Here is a 16,428-nt window from a genome sequence, read left to right as displayed (position 1 = left end):
TATTGCACAGTCTGGGGCAACATTTTTCAGCATTAGTGCATCATCATTAACTTCCAAATGGGTCGGTGAAGGTGAAAAGATGGTACGTGCTCTCTTTACAGTAGCAAGATGCCACCAGCCAGCTGTAATTTTTATAGATGAGATAGATTCCTTATTATCACAACGTGGTGAAGGAGAGCATGAATCTTCTAGGCGAATTAAAACTGAATTTTTAGTGCAGTTAGATGGTGCCACAACTTCCTCCGAGGACCGCATACTTGTGGTTGGTGCTACTAACAGACCTCAAGAGATAGATGAGGCTGCTAGAAGGCGACTTGTTAAAAGATTGTACATTCCTCTTCCTGAAGCCTCAGCTAGAAAGCAAATTGTTGTTAACTTGATGTCTCAAGAGAATTGTAACCTCACTGATAAGGAAGTAGAGTCAATAGTTCTACAAGCTGAAGGGTTTTCTGGGGCAGACATGACTCAGTTGTGTCGAGAAGCTGCTCTTGGTCCAATTCGCAGCCTTCAAACTGTAGATATTTCAACTATATCACCTGATCAGGTCAGGGCTATTGCTTATATTGACTTTCAAAATGCTTTCCAGACAGTGAGGCCCAGTGTTTCAAAGCAGGATTTAGATTTGTATGAACACTGGAATAAAAACTTTTGGTTGTGGAAGATAATAATAATAATAATAATAAAAAAAAAAAACCTTCTCCTTTTATTTTCCTTTTTTCCTAGAAAAGACCCTATTTTGAGTTTAAGAACGATTTTCCTTTAACAACCTTATCTTTAGTAATATGAAAGAGAGCTCAACAGAAAAATAAAATGTGTTTTTGAGTCCCTGTCAGTTTTCTTGATTTATTTAATAGCACAACTGGTGAAAACCAGCTATTTAATAGCACATTTTATAAGGAACAAAGATGTTGATAATGACATTTGTTATAATAGATGCTAAATATGATCATATGTGCATCAGTTTAATTCAGTATTCCAATTTCTTCCAAATAAAATACATTGTACAATTTTGCATTACTTTTCTTACTAAAGGACAGTTAGTTTACTGGGTTTACTGCCAACTCAGCATGTTTTCATGCTTTTCATTCACCATTCTTTTCCTTCTTTTTATGACATTAAACAGTTGTACATAACCTAAAATATAAAAAGCAATTAAGTCATGTAATGTACATTGGGGCATATTTTTGCCAGTCTTTGATTTAGACAGCTTCAGTAATCTGGCCCATTGTGAACATAAGTTTTAACTATAGTAAAAAAAAAACACCCTCACTTACTTACTATGCATGATGGCAAATGTCAGAGTTCTCTAACCTTTTAAAGCGTAGCTGACATTTCAGGTGACTTTCCAGGATAAGCTGCCCTGTGGGGAGGAGCAGCATTAATTCTTTACATTATTTAACTTGTATATGGTATTTTACACTAACGCTCATGACAGCATCCCTGCAGAGGACCTCCCCCCACAGGACAGGAAACCTGATCTAAAAATAGGACACGCCTCTCCACACCTCAGTTCAGGTTTACTGTCCCCTGGTGGGATGCCTGGGGAGCAGATGGATTAGGGCAGTAGCATCCTCATGGGCTGGGAGGGCTGAAGCCTTGTTAAATCAGATCTGCAAAGCAGCCACTCATCTAGGCATACTTATTTATTTTATTTTTTTTTAATATGATGCCTGATGAAGTACATGATGATGTAGGAAACAGCTGTCGTGTGCTGACTGTGTTCCCCTGCCTAATTCGTTGCTGCTCCCTGCTCCAGTTTTCTGTTTGTACATGCAAGATTTCATAAATAAAGACTGAATGTTATCCAGAGATGGTAAGTGCCATTGTTTCAATTCTACTATACCACAGTGATCTTGTTACTATACAATAGCGCACCACATATTACCCTGGGATTATCATGTACGATTCATGAATAGCTCAGCCTTCCACCGTGAATGTGAACAATCTTAACCCCTTGGGGACCGAGCCCATTTTGACCTTAACCCCTTAACGACCAAGGACGTATATTTACGTCCTTGGCCGGCTCCCGCGGGGTCACGTGGTGGCCCCCGTCATATCGGGTCGGTCCCGGCATGTATCTGATGCCGGGGCTAATAGCGCGCGGCAGCAATCGCGGTGCTGCACGCTATTAACCCTTTAGACGCGGCGTTCAAAGTTGAACGCCGCGTCTAAACCGAAAGTAAAACCATCCCGGCTTCTCAGCGGTGCTGATCGGGACCACCGCAGTGAAAATGCGGTGTCCCGATCAGCTGGGACACGAGCGGAGGTCCTCTTACCTGCCTCCGGCGTGTTCCCTTGGCGAGTGATTGCTCCAAGCCTGAGATTCAGACTTGAGCAATCGACCGCCGATAACCCTGATCACTGCAAAGCTATGGCTTTGCAGGGATCAGGGTAAAAGATCAGTGTGTGCAGTGTTATAGCCCCCTATGGGACCTATAACACATCAAAAAAAAAGTGTAAAAAAAAAAAAAAAAAAAGTTAATAAATGTGATTTAACCCTTTCCTTAACCCCTTCAGGACCAAGCCCATTTTGGCCTTAAGGACCAGAGCGTTTTTTGCACATCTGACCACTGTCACTTTAAACATTAATAACTCTGGAATGCTTTTAGTTATCATTCTGATTCCGAGATTGTTTTTTCGTGACATATTCTACTTTAACATGGTTGTAAATTTTTGTGGTAACTTGCATCCTTTCCTTGTGAAAAATCCTAAAATTTGATGAAAAATTTGAAAATTTTGCATTTTTCTAACTTTGAAGCTCTCTGCTTGTAAGGAAAATGTATATTACAAATAAAAAAAATTTTTTATTCACATATACAATATGTCTACTTTATGTCTGCATCATAAAAGTGATGAGTTTTTACTTTTGGAAGACACCAGAGGGCTTCAAAATTCAGCAGAAATTTTCCAATTTTTCACAAAATTTAAAAACTCACTATTTTTCAGGGACCAGTTCAGGTTTGAAGTGGATTTGAAGGGTCTTCATATTAGAAATACCCCACAAAAGACCCCATTATAAAAACTGCACCCCCCAAAGTATTCAAAATGACATTCAGTCATCATTTTAACCCTTTAGGTGTTTCACAGGAATAGAAGCAATGTGAAGGAGAAAATTCACAATCTTCATTTTTTACACTCGCATATTCTTGTAGACCCAATTTTTGAATTTTTACAAGGGGTAAAAGGAGAAAATGTATACTTATATTTGTAGCCCGATTTTCTCTCGAGTAAGCACATACCTCATATGTCTATGTAAAGTGTTCGGCGGGCGCAGTAGAGGGCTCAGAAGGGAAAGAGCGATAAGGGGATTTTGGAGAGTACGTTTTTCTGAAATGTTTTTTGGGGGGCATGTTGCATTTAGGAAGCCCCTATGGTGCCAGAACAGCAAAAAAAACCTCACATGGCATACCATTTTGGAAACTAGACCCCTTGAGGAACATAACAAGGAATAAAGTGAGCCTTAATACCCCACAGGTGTTTCACGACTTTTGCATATGTGAAAAAAAAAAAAAAATGTTCACTAAAATGTGTTTCCCCCCAAATTTCACATTTTTCCAAGGGTTAATAGCAGGAAATACCCCCCAATATTTGTAACCCCTTCTCTTCTGAGTATGGAGGTACCCCATAAGTTGACCTGAAGTGCACTATGGGCGAACTACAATGCTCAGAAGAGAAGGAGTCATATTTGGCTTTTTGAGAGCAAATTTTGCTCGGGGAGCATGTCGCATTTAGGAAGCCCCTAAGGTGCCAGAACAGCAAAAAAAAAAAAACACATGGCATACCATTTTGGAAACTAGACCCCTTGAGGAACGTAACAAGGGGTACAGTGAGCATTTGCCCCCCCACTGGTGTCTGACAGATCTTTGGAACAGTTGGCTGTACAAGTTTTCATTTTCACGGACCACTGTTCTAAAGATCCGTCAGACACCTGTGGGGGGTAAATTCTCACTGCACCCCTCATTACATTCCGTGAGGGGTGTTGTTTCCGAAATGGGGTCACATGTGGGGTTTTGTTTTTTTTGCGTTTGTCAAAACCGCTGTAACAATCAGCCACCACTGTGCAAATCACCTCAAATGTACATGGTGCGCTCTCCCTTCTGGGCCTTGTTGTGCGCCCCCAGAGCACTTTGCGCTCACATATGGGGTATCTCTGTAGTCGGGAGAGATTGCGTTACAAATTTTGGGGGGCTTTTTTTTCCCTTTTACCTCTTGTGAAAATGTAAAGTATAGGGCAACATCAGCATGTTAGTGTAAAAAATTAAATTTTTTTACACTAACATTCTAGTGTAGACCCCAACTTTTCCTTTTCATGAAGGGTTAAAGAAGAAAAAGCCCCCCAAACCTTGTAACGCAATTTCTCCCGAGTACAGCGATACCCCATATGTGGCCCTAAACTGTTGCCCTGAAATACGACAGGGCTCCAAAGTGAGAGCACCGTGCGCATTTGAGGCCTAAATTAGGGATTTGCATAGGGGTGGACATAGGGGTATTCTACGCCAGTGATTCCCAAACAGGGTGCCTCCAGCTGTTGCAAAACTCCCAGCATGCGTGAACAGTCAACGGCTGTCCGGCAATACTGGGAGTTGTTGTTTTTCAACAGCTGGAGGCTCTGCTTTGGAAACAGTGGTGTACCGGACGTTCTTATTGGGGGAGGGGGGCTGTGTAGGGGTATGTGTATATGTAGTGTTTTTAACTTTTTATTTTATTTTGTGTTAGTGTAGTGTAGTGTTTTTAGGGTACAGTCACATGGGCGGGGGATTACAGCGAGTTTCCCAGCGCAAAATTTGCTGCATCTCAAGATGCGAGAAACCCACTGTAAAAGCCTCGCCCATGTGAATGTACCCTGTACATTCACAGGGGGGGTGCACCAGCTGTTGCAAAACCACAACTCCCAGCATGCATGGTCTGTTAGTGCATGCTGGGAGTTATAGTTTTGCAACAGCTGGAGGCACACAGGTTAGGAAACAGAATTAAAAACAATATTTCCCAACCAATGTATCTCCAGTTGTTGCAAAACTACAACTCCCAGCATGCCCAGACAGCTAAAGGGCATGCTGGGAGTTGTAGTTCGGCAACATCTGAAGGGCCAGATGTTGCTGAACTAAAACTCCCAGCATCCCTGGACAGTCAGTGCATGCTGGGAGTTGTAGTTTTTCAACAACTAGAAGAGCACAGATTGGAGACCATTATACAATGGTCTCCAAACTGGGGCCCTCCAGATGTTGCAAAACTACAACTCCCAGCATGCCCAGACAGCCAAAGGCTGTCTAGGCATGCTGGGAGTTGTAGTTTTCAGACTTCTAGAAGCAGCAGTGAAGATCTTCACTGCTGCCTCTGAGGACCATATACTTACCTGCCGGTCCCGTCGCTGCTCGTCCACGTGGCCGGTCCTGCCGCTGCTCCTCGGTCCCGCCGCTGCTCCAGGTAAGGCCGCCGGTCCCCTGGTGTTCCCCCCCCCCCCCATGCCGCAGGTCCCTGCGAGCCCCTGCAGCCATCGTCCCCCGTTCTGCCCGACTTCCAGGGGCGGGCAGTGCGGGGGATCTGAACTTTCACCCCAGATCACTGTGATTGGTCCACAGGGACCAATCACAGTGATCGCTGACCAGGACCATCAATGGATGGTCCTGGGGGGTGAAGCAGTTGTCCACAGCTGGAAACTGCGCATCGCCGGGTTAACTGAATGGCATATATAAACGCCGGGATGCACAACCCGGCGTTTATATATGCCATTCTGCGGGAAGGGGTTAATAAAAGTTCAGATCACTCCCCTTTTCCCATAAAAAAAAAAAAACACCATGTAAATAAAAATAAATATAAACATATGTGGTATCGCCACGTGCGTAAATGTCCGAACTATAAAAATATATAATTAAACTGCACGGTCAATGGCGTGTGTGCACCAAAGTATTTTTATATCATGAAAAAATTAATAAAAAGCGATCAAAAAATCTGATCAGTACAAAAATGGTACCGCTAAAAACCTTCAGATCACGGCGCAAAAAAATGAGCCCTCATACCGCCCCATATGTGGAAAAATAAAAGTTATAGGGGTCAGAAGATGGCAATTTTAAACGTATACATTTTTCTGCATGTAGTTATGATTTTTTACAGAAGTACGACAAAATCAAACCTATATAAGTAGGGTATCATTTTAACCGTATGGCCCCACAGAATAAAGATAAGGTGTAATTTTTACCGCGTAGAAATGGAAGCCCCCAAAAGTTACAAAATTGCGTTTTTTTCTTCAATTTCGTCACACAATGATTTTTTTTTTCGTTTCGCCGTAGATTTTTGGGTAAAATGACATGTCACTGCAAAGTAGAATTAGTGGCGCAAAAAGTAAGCCATCATATGGATTTTTAGGTGCAAAATTGAAAGGGTTATGATTTTTAAAAGGTGAGGAGGAAAAAACGAAAGTGCAAAAACGAAAAAACCTGTGGTCCTTATGGGGTTAAGGACCAGAGCATTTTTTGCAATTCAGACCACTGTCACTTTAAGCATTAATAACTCTGGGATGCTTGTACTTATGAATTTGATTCCGAGATTGTTTTTTTCGTGACATATTCTAATTTATGTTAATGGTAAATTTTCGTCGATTTTTGTCATTTCTTGGGGAAAAATTCAAAAATTTGAAAACTTTTTTTTTCACTTCCAAACTCTCTGCTTATAAGGAAAATGGACTTCCCAAATAAATTATATATTGATTCACATATACAATATGTCTACTTTATGCTTGCATCATAAAGTTGACATGTTTTTTTTTGGAAGACATTAGAGGGCTTCAAAGTTCAGCAGCAATTTTCCAATTTTTCACAAAATGTTCAAAATTGGAATTTTTCAGGGACCCGTTCAGATTTGAAGTCGATTTGAAGGGCCTTCATATTAGAAATACCCCATAAATTACCCCATTATAAAAACTGAACCCCTCAAAGTATTCAAAATGACATTCAGAAAGTTTAACCCTTTAGGTGTTTCATAGGAATAGCAGCAAAGTGAAGGAGAAAATTCAAAATCTAAAATTTTTTTTTACACTCATGTTCTTGTAGAGCCAGTTTTTGAATTTTTACAAGTGGTAAAAGGAGAGAAATCCCCCTAAAATTTGTAACCCAATTTCTCTTGAGTAAGGAAATACCTCATGTGGATGTTGAGTGCTCTTTGGGTGCACCAGAGGGCTCAGAAGGGAAGAAGCAACAATGGGATTGCAACATGGAACTTAACAAGGGGTACAGTGAACCTTAACACCTCACAGGTGTTTGAAGACTTTTCGTAAAATTTGGATGTATAAACAACTTTTTTTTTCACTAAAATGCTGTTTCCCTCCCCCTTAATTTTAAATTTTTCACAAAGGGTAATAGGAGAAAATGCCCCCCCCCCCCCAATTTTTAACCCCCTCTCTTCTGAGTATGGAAATACCCCATGTGTGGACATCAGGTGCACTGCAAGCGAACTACAATGCTCAGAAGAGAAGGAGTCACATTTGGCTTTTGGAAAGCAAATTTTGCTGAAATGGTTTTTGGGGGGCATGTCACATTTAGGAAGCCCCTATAGTGCCAGAACAGCAAAAAAAAAAAAAAAACATGGCATACTATTTTAGAAACTAAACCCCTCAAGAAATGTAACAAGGTGTATAGTGAGCCTTAACACTCACATGTGTTTGACAAATTTCTACTAACTTTAGACATGTAAATGAAAAATTAGATTTTTTTTGGTGTTAACCAAAAATGTTTATTTTCACAAGGGGTAATAGGAGAAAAAGCATCCCAAAATTTTTAACCCTGTTTCTTCTGAGTAAGGAAATACCCAATATGTGGATATAAAGTGCTCTATGGGCGAACTACAATGCTCAGAAGAGGAGTGCCATTGGGCTTTTTGAGAGAGAATTTGTTTGGATTGGAAGTAGGGGGCCATGTGCATTTACAAAGCCCCCATGGTGCCAGAACAGTGCCCCCCCCCCCCCCCCACATAGTAACCTAGTTCATAAGGTTGAAAAAAAAAAACAGAGTCCATCATGTTCGACCCATATCCCTAATGAGTCCTTACTGAGTTTATCCAGAGGAAGGCAAAAAACCCTCATACTAGAGGTAAAAATTCCTTTCCAAATATGGCAGTCAGAATAAATCCCTGGATCAATGTTCTGTCCCTATAAATCTAATATACATAACCAACAATGTTCTTACTCTCCAAAAATGCATCCAGACCCCTTTTTAATTTTTTTTTTACAGAGTTCACCATGACCACCTCCTCCGGGAGAGAATTCCACAGTCTCACTGCTCTTACAGTAAAGAACCCCCGTCTGTGCTAATGTAGGAACTGTCTTCTAAACGTAGAGGATGCCCCCTTGTTATAGATACAGTCCTGGGTAAAAATAGATCATGGGAAAGATCTCTGTACTGTCCCCTGATATAGTTATTAGGTCTTCCCTAAGCCTTCTTTTTTCTAAACTAAATAACCCTAATTCTGATAATCTTTCTGAGTACTCTAGTCCTCCCATTCCCCATATTACTCTGGTTGCCCATCTTTGAACCCTCTCCAGCTCCACTGTATCTTTCTTGTACACTGGTGCCCAAGATTCCCCTTGGTCCAGTCTGGAGCTCACCTCCTCATAAAAGCTGATCAGGTTAGTTTGACAGGACTGATCCCTCATAAAGCCATGCTGATATGGAGTCATACATTTATTTGTATCAAGATACTCCAAAATGGCATCTCTTAGAAAACCCTCAAAATATTTACATACAACAGAGGTTAAACTAACAGGCCTATAATTTCCAGGGTCACCTTTTGTCCCCTTTTTAAATATTGGCACCACATTTGCCATGTGCCAGTCCTGGGGGACAGTCTCTGTTACTATAGAGTCCATGAGTATTAAAAATAGGGGTCTGTCTATTTACACTACTTAATTCCTTTAGAACACGGGGGTGTATGCCATCTGGACCTGGCTATTTGTCTATTTAGATTTTTTGTTGGTGGCACTGTACTTCTTCCCGGGTTAGGCTGGGTTCACACTACGTTTTTGCCATACTGTTTTCAATCCGTTTTTCTAAAGAAAACAGTATGGCAAAAAAACGGATGGAACAGTATGGAAAAAAGTAAACCGTATGCGTTTTTAAACAGTATACTGTTTTTAAAAGTGCATACAGTTCCGTCAGTTTTTATTTTAAAAAAACCCATACGTTTTTGAAAATTTTGTCCATTTTTAATGGGAGGGGTCTTGGGTGGGGACTTTAGGATTCAAATGCGCATGTGCAAAGTAAAAACGTATACGTTTTTCCTGTATGGAACCGTATACATGTGCGTTTCCCATTGACGTCCATGTTAAAAAAAACGTATGCGGTTGCAGTACGGTTTTTAAACCGGAGACAAAATTGTGGTCAACCACGGTTTTGACTCCGGTTTAAAAAACGTACTGCAACCGCATACGTTTTTTTTAACCATGGACGTCAATGGGAAACGCACATGTATACGGTTCCATACGGGAAAAACGTATACGTTTTTACTTTGCACATGCGCATTTGCATCCTAAAGTCCCCACCCAAGACCCCTCCCATTAAAAATGGACAAAATTTTCAAAAACGTATGGGTTTTTTTAAAATAAAAACTGACGGAACTGTATGCACTTTTAAAAACAGTATACTGTTTAAAAACGCATACGGTTTACTTTTTCCCATACTGTTCCATCCGTTTTTTTGCCATACGGTTTTCTTTAGAAAAACGGATTGAAAACAGTATGGCAAAAACGTAGTGTGAACCCAGCCTTAGACAGGTCACCTGTAAAGGGGAGTTTACCTCATTGTATTTCACCTGGCGCTTCATTTTCCTCGGTGAACACAAAGGAGAAGAATTTGTTTAATATATTTGCTTTTTCCTGATCCCCGTTTATAATTTCTTCTTTATAATTTTTTTAAGGGTCTACACTTTCATTTTTGACCTTTTTGCTATTTATATAGTTAAAAAACATTTTGGGGTTAGTTCTACTCTCTTTGGCAATGAGTCTTTCTGTCTCTATTTTTATGGATTTTATCAGTTTTTTACATATTTTAAATTTTTCTCTATAGCTTTTTCACTGCCGTCCTCTTTTAGTAGTTTAAATGCTTTATTTTTGTCTTTTATTGTCCCCTTAACGTTTTTATTCATCCATATTGGTTTTCTTTTATTTCTGACCCTTTATTCCCATAAGGTATGTACTGTACATCTTAGTGAGAATTTAAGATATTTTTAAAAGTGTCATTTAGTGTCTTGTTTTAGAGGACATTATCCCATTTTATATTGTTAAGGGCTTCTCGGAGTTGGTCAAACTTTGCCTTCCTAAAGTTCATTGTTTTTGTGGCCCCTCGAGAGATTCCCTTATTGAAGCACAAGTTATAATGTATTATATTATGATCACTATTTTCTAGGTGTCCTTCTACTTGCACATTAGTTATTCTGTCAGGTCTGTTGGTTAATGTTAAGTCTAGTAGGGCGCCCCCTCTGGTCGGGCTCTGCACCATTTGGAACAGATAATTGTCTTTAGCTATAGTCAGAAACCTGTTTCCTTTGAGATTCACAGGTCTCAGTCTCCCATTTTATATCAGGATAGTTAAAGTCCCCCATTATTATCACATCATTCTGATTTGCTGCCTTGTTTATTTGCTTCATTAATTGATCTTCTGCTTCTTCCATTATGTTTGGTGACTTATAGCAAACCCCTATCAGAATTTTATTATTTTTATCTCCATATATTTCAACCCATAATTACTCCACATTATAATTTCCCTCCAATATATATCCTCCCCAGTGTGGCCTTCAGACTGGACTTTACATAAAGACAAACCCCTCCCCCTTTCTGTCTTGTCCCATCCTTCCTGAATAGACTATAACCCTGTATGTTGACCGCCCAGTCACAGATATCGTCCAACCAAGTCTCTGTTATACCCACTATGTCATAATCCTCCATATTATACATTTTGGAAACTACACCCCTCACAGAATTTATTAAGGGGTGCAGTGAGCATTTACACCCCACTGGTGTTTGACAAATCTTTGGAACAGTGGGCTGTGCAAATGAAAAGTAAAATTTATCATTTTCACAGACCACTGTTCAAAAAATCTGTCAGACACCTGTGGCGTGTAAATGCTCACTGTACCCCTTGTTACGTTTCATGAGGGGTGTAGTTTCCAAGATGGGGTCACGTGGGGGGGGGGGGGGGTCCACTGTTCTGGCACCATGGGGGCTTTGTAAATGCACATGGCCTTTAATTCCAGACAAATTCTCTCTCCAAAAGCCCAATGGCACTCGTTCTCTTCTGAGCATTGTAGTTCGCCCGCACAGCACTTTACATCCACATATGGGGCATTTCCACACTCAGAAGAAATGGGGTTACAAATTATGGGGGGCTTTTTTTCCCTATTACTTGTTGTGAAAATGAAAAATTTGGGATAACACCAGCGTTTTAGTGAAATTTTTTTTTTATTTTCACTTCCAAATGTAACAAGTTCTTCAAACGCCCTGCGGGGTTTTAAGGCTCACTATACCCCTTGTTACATTCCGTGGTGGTGAAGTTTCCAAAATGGGGTCACATGTGTTATATATTTTTTATACCATTGTAACCATTTATATTTTTTATACCATTGTATCAGCCACCCCTGTGCAAATCATGGCGCTCTCACTCCTGAGCCTTGTTGTGCGCCCTCAGAGCATTTATGTCCACATATGGGGTATTTCCATACTCTTTGGGGTATGGAAATAGCTTTGGGGGTCTTTTTTTATTTTTATTTTTCCCTTCTACTTCTTGTGAAAATGAAAAGTATGGGGCAACACCAGCATGTTAGTGTAAAAATTTTTTTTTTTTTTACAATAACATGCTGGAGTGGACCCCCAACTTTACCTTTTCATAAGGGGTAAAAGGAGAAAAAGCACCCCCCCCCCCCCCCCAAAAAAAAAAAGTTAGCCAATTTTTTCCCGAGTACAGAAATACCCCATATGTGACCCAAAACTTTTGCCTTGAAATACGACAGGACTCCGAAGTGAGAGAGCGCCATGCGCATTTGAGGCCTACATTAGGGATTTGCTTAGGGACGGACCTGAATGCAAGAATTACACTTGCCTCCGATATCAAAATTGCCCTATGGCAGTGTTCTCCAAGCAGGGTTTCTCCAGCTGTTGCAAAACTCCCAGCATGCCTGGACAGTCAATGGCTGTCTGGCAACACTGGGAGTTGTTGTTTTGCAACAGCTGGAGGCTCCGTTTTAGAAACACTGCCGTACCAGACATTTCAAATTTTTTATTGGGGGCAGTGTTATGTGTATATGTAGTGTTTTACTTTTTTTATTTTGTTTAGTGTTTTTAGGGTACATTCACACGGCGGGGGTTCACAGTGAGTTTCCCGCTAGGAGTTTGAGCTGCAGCGAAAAATTTGCCGCATCTCAAACATGCAGCGAGAATCTCACTGTAAACCCACCGGAGTGAATGTACCCTGTGGCAGCAGCAACAGCTGGAGGCACACTGGTTGCAAAACACAGAGTTTGTTACTTAACTCAGCGTTTTGCAATCAGTGTGCCTCCAGCTGTTGCAAAAGTACAACTCCCACCATGTACGGACAGCCAAACGGCATGCTGGGAGTTGTACTTTTGCAACATCTGGAGGCACACTGGTTGCGCAAACACAGAGTTTGTTACTTAACTCAGTTTTTCCCAACCTGTGTGCCTCCAACTGTTGCAAAACTACAACTCCCAGCATGCATGGTCTGTGCATGCTGGGAGTTATAGTTTTGCAACAGCTGGAGGCACACGTGTTGGGAAACACTGAGTTAGGAAACAGACAATGTTTCCCAACCAGTGTGACTCCAGTTGTTGCAAAACTACAACTCCCTGCATGCCAGACAGCCGAAGGGCATGTTGGGAGTTGTAGTTATGAAATTGAAAGAGAACAGTTTAGAAACCACTTTGTAGTGGTGTCCAAACTGTAGCCCTCCAGATGTTGCAGAGCTATAACTCCAAGCATGCTCAGACTGCCCAGGCATGCTGGGAGTTGTAGTTCGGCAACATCTGAAGGGCCAAATGTTGCTGAACTACAACTCCCAGCATGCCTGGGCATATTTGGACATGTTTGCAACATCTGGAGCACTACAGTTTGGGCACCGCTGTATAGTGGTCTTCAAACTGTGCTCTTCCAGATATTGACAAACTACAACTCCCAGCATGCTGAGACTGTCCAGGCATGCTGGGACTTGTACTTCTGCAACATCTGAAGGGCCAGATGTTACAGAACTACAACTCCCAGCATGCCTTTGGCTGTCGGGGCATGCTGGGAGTTGTAGTCACTGCTGCCTCCACCGCTGTGTCGGCCGCCTACTTGCCGCAGGTCCCCGCCACTGATGCCGTAGGTACCCCCCCCCCCGCTCTGCCCCGGCATTGAGGGGTGGGCAGAGGGGGAATTTTAACTGTAACCCCCCTCGGCCCAGCCTCGGAATAATTTCCAAAAAACACAAGAGTACACTTAGGGATAAACACATGGAAAGTCAGAAAAATTGCTTTAAAATCCCTAAATAAAGCAGTAGTAGGAACCATACCAATGTCATTACCCCCCAAATGAATAATCAAAATGTCTGGGGCCGGCCAAATGGCCATTCTAGCCAAACAAAACTGAAGTTGAGACCACACTAATTTCCTAGACCCAGCCCAAAAAATACAAAACAATTCAGGATCCAGACCCAAATTTAGAGAATAAGGCCTCACCAGAGCCCTCTGATAGGCCCAGTGTACAAAAGAGTGTCCGATAATCCGGACAGGGCTAATAGAAAAGTATTGCTCCACCAGGGCCACAGGTCAGAGAGAAGAATGAGACAAGCGGTTGATAAAAACAGCCTGACCTCTACCCAATGGATCAGTTTTGGAAAAGCGTATGATAAATTTCAAACCTGTAGGAAGCACGAAAACATCACAAAATAACAAAGGGGAAGGAGAAGACTTCCTTGGAGATGTAATCTCACCCACCCTAAACGCTCCAAAGAAAACTGTGGAAAAAATTGACTGAAAAAGCAGAGTCTCATAACCGTCAGCACATACAGAGCTACAAGCAGACAATAACTCCCACAACAAACTAAAATCGACTCGGATCCTAACATCCTTTCTGACAGATGACAACCGGTAGCCTTTCATGACCTGCTTAACCAGAAAAGAAGAATTAATAGGATGCAAACCCAAGCATTTTTTTAAAAAGGATATACCATCTAATGTGCTAGAAATGGAACTAAAAGATAAACCTCTGGACAACCAATTAGATAAAAACTGCAGAGAAATATCAACATCTGAAGAGTAACAAGTAACACCTCTGCACAAAATTCACAAATCCCAGCATGCCCAAACAGCAACAATTTGGAGCTCTTTCCAGTTCTGGTGTCTTTAGTTATTTGTGATTCTCATATTTCTAATAAGCGTATTTTTTAAAAAGGATATACCATCTAATGTGCTAGAAATGGAACTAAAAGATAAACCTCTGGACAACCAATTAGATAAAAACTGCAGAGAAATATCAACATCTGAAGAGTAACAAGTAACACCTCTGCACAAAATTCACACCAGGATGCCCAAGACTTAAAGCAAGATTGCCAAGTCTTGGGTGATACAGACAGCTGTAAACACCTCTGCACTAATCCATCACCAGATCCCACAAATGGGAGGGGCAAGGAAAACCCGCCTTTGATCTGCCTCTGGAACTGAGCACGAGACAAGGCATCAGCAACAGAGTTAGAAACTCCAGGAATATGAAAAGCTTTTAACCAAATATTAAGTTTTAAACAAACTAATACTAAATGGCGGAGGAGTTTAATAACCTGAGCAGATTTGGAAGATAAGCAATTAACCGCAACAATTACACCCTTATCAGTATGAACCAAAATACGCTTATTAGAAATATGAGAATCCCAAATAACTAAAGACACCAGAACTGGAAAGAGCTCCAAATTGTTGCTGTTTGGGCATGCTGGGATTTGTAGTTTTGAAACAGCTGGAGGGCTACAGTTTGAGACCACTATATGGTAGTCTCTGAACTATAGCCCTCCAGATCTTGCAAAACTATAGCGCTGCAAGGCAGCAGTGCTAACCTCTGAGCCACCATGCTACCCTTGGCATACATCTAATATCCACGGTTGCAAAAATGGACAGCGATGTCAACAGAGAGTACCTGAAAAATTAGGCATCTACACATGCCTGAAAAATTTGGTATTGTTGCAGCCGCTTCTGTAGCAGCAGCCATAAAAATTGCAGCACCATAACAATTGCAGCAGCAGCAGAGGCCAGAAAAATTAGGCATGTACACATGGATGAAAAATTGGGTATTGTCGCAGCCGCATCTGTAGCAGCATCCAGAAAAATTGCAGTAGCAGAGGCCAGAAAAATTAGGCATGTACACCTGGCTGGAAAATTTGGTATTGTTGCAGCTGTAGCAGCGGCCATAAAAATTGCAGCACCATAACAAGTGCAGCAGCACAGGCCAGAAAAATTAGGCATGTACACATGGATGAAAAATTGGGTATTGTCACAGCCGCAGCTGTAGCAGCAGCCAGAAAAATTGCAGCAGAGGCCAGAAAAATTAGGCATTTAGACCTGGCAGGAAAATTTGGTATTGTCGCAGCTGTAGCAGCGGCCATAAAAATTGCAGCACCATAACAAGTGCAGCAGCAGAGGCCAGAAAAATTAGGCATGTACACCTGGCTGGAAATTTTGGCATTGTCGCAGCCGCTGCTGTAGCAGCGCCTGAAAATTTTCTGTTTGTTTTGCCAGGCAGAAAGTGCCCTAAAACATTGCGGCTTGAACTCTAGTTGGTGGCGGATAAGTCACGCAAGTCATCCGGAATTCAGAGTTCAAATACAGCAGCGTGTGGACCATTTTTAGGCCAAGGCAGCTCATCTGATCAGGCCTTGTTCAGTCAAATGTATCGCCCAGTGTCAGTCCCTTCGGGATCCATCCCTCATTCATCTTAAGAAAGGTGAGGTAATCCAGACTTTTTTGACCAAGGCGACTCCTCAGTGACAATACCTCCTGCTGCCCTGAAGGTCTTTTCTGACAGGACACTTGAAGCGGGACAGGCCAGAAGTTCGAGCGCAAATTGGTATAGCTCAGGCCACAGGTCAAGCCGGCACACCCAGTAGTCAAGTGTCGATATCTGCAGTTAAGGCCAGGTAGTCTGCTGCCTGTCGGTCAAGTCTTCTCTGAGGGTGGACCCCGAAGGGCTGTGGCGATGCATAGGACTTAAAAAGCTCCGCATGTCCTCCATCAACAGCATGTCTGTACAGCTTCCTGTCCTTGCCGGCGTGTTCGTGGGAGAAGGAGGAGGATTACTTTCACCTCTTCCCCTGTTAGATCCCTGTTGTGCTGTAACATGACCCTTATACGCTGTGTACAGCATACTTCTTAATTTATTTTGGACCTGCTGAATCCTTTCCGCCTTGCTGT

The 16,428-nt window shown here is 41.8% G+C and overlaps 1 protein-coding gene across 1 annotated transcript in view; it reads left to right on the top strand.

Moving 5' to 3' along the window:
* Window positions 1-16,428, top strand: part of FIGNL1 (fidgetin like 1) — a gene marked incomplete in the record, with an annotated part of 97,284 nt that overhangs the window by 32,591 nt on the left and 48,265 nt on the right. The window contains 1 exon segment of the mRNA XM_056520317.1: window positions 11-1,813. Coding sequence (XP_056376292.1) covers window positions 11-763 — 753 coding nt within the window.

Source organism: Hyla sarda, chromosome 5 (genome assembly GCF_029499605.1).
Source record: "Hyla sarda isolate aHylSar1 chromosome 5, aHylSar1.hap1, whole genome shotgun sequence".
Classification (NCBI taxonomy): Eukaryota; Metazoa; Chordata; class Amphibia; order Anura; family Hylidae; genus Hyla; species Hyla sarda.
The sequence above is the reverse complement of the archived record's forward strand: the minus strand, read 5'-3'. Positions and strand labels throughout refer to the sequence as shown.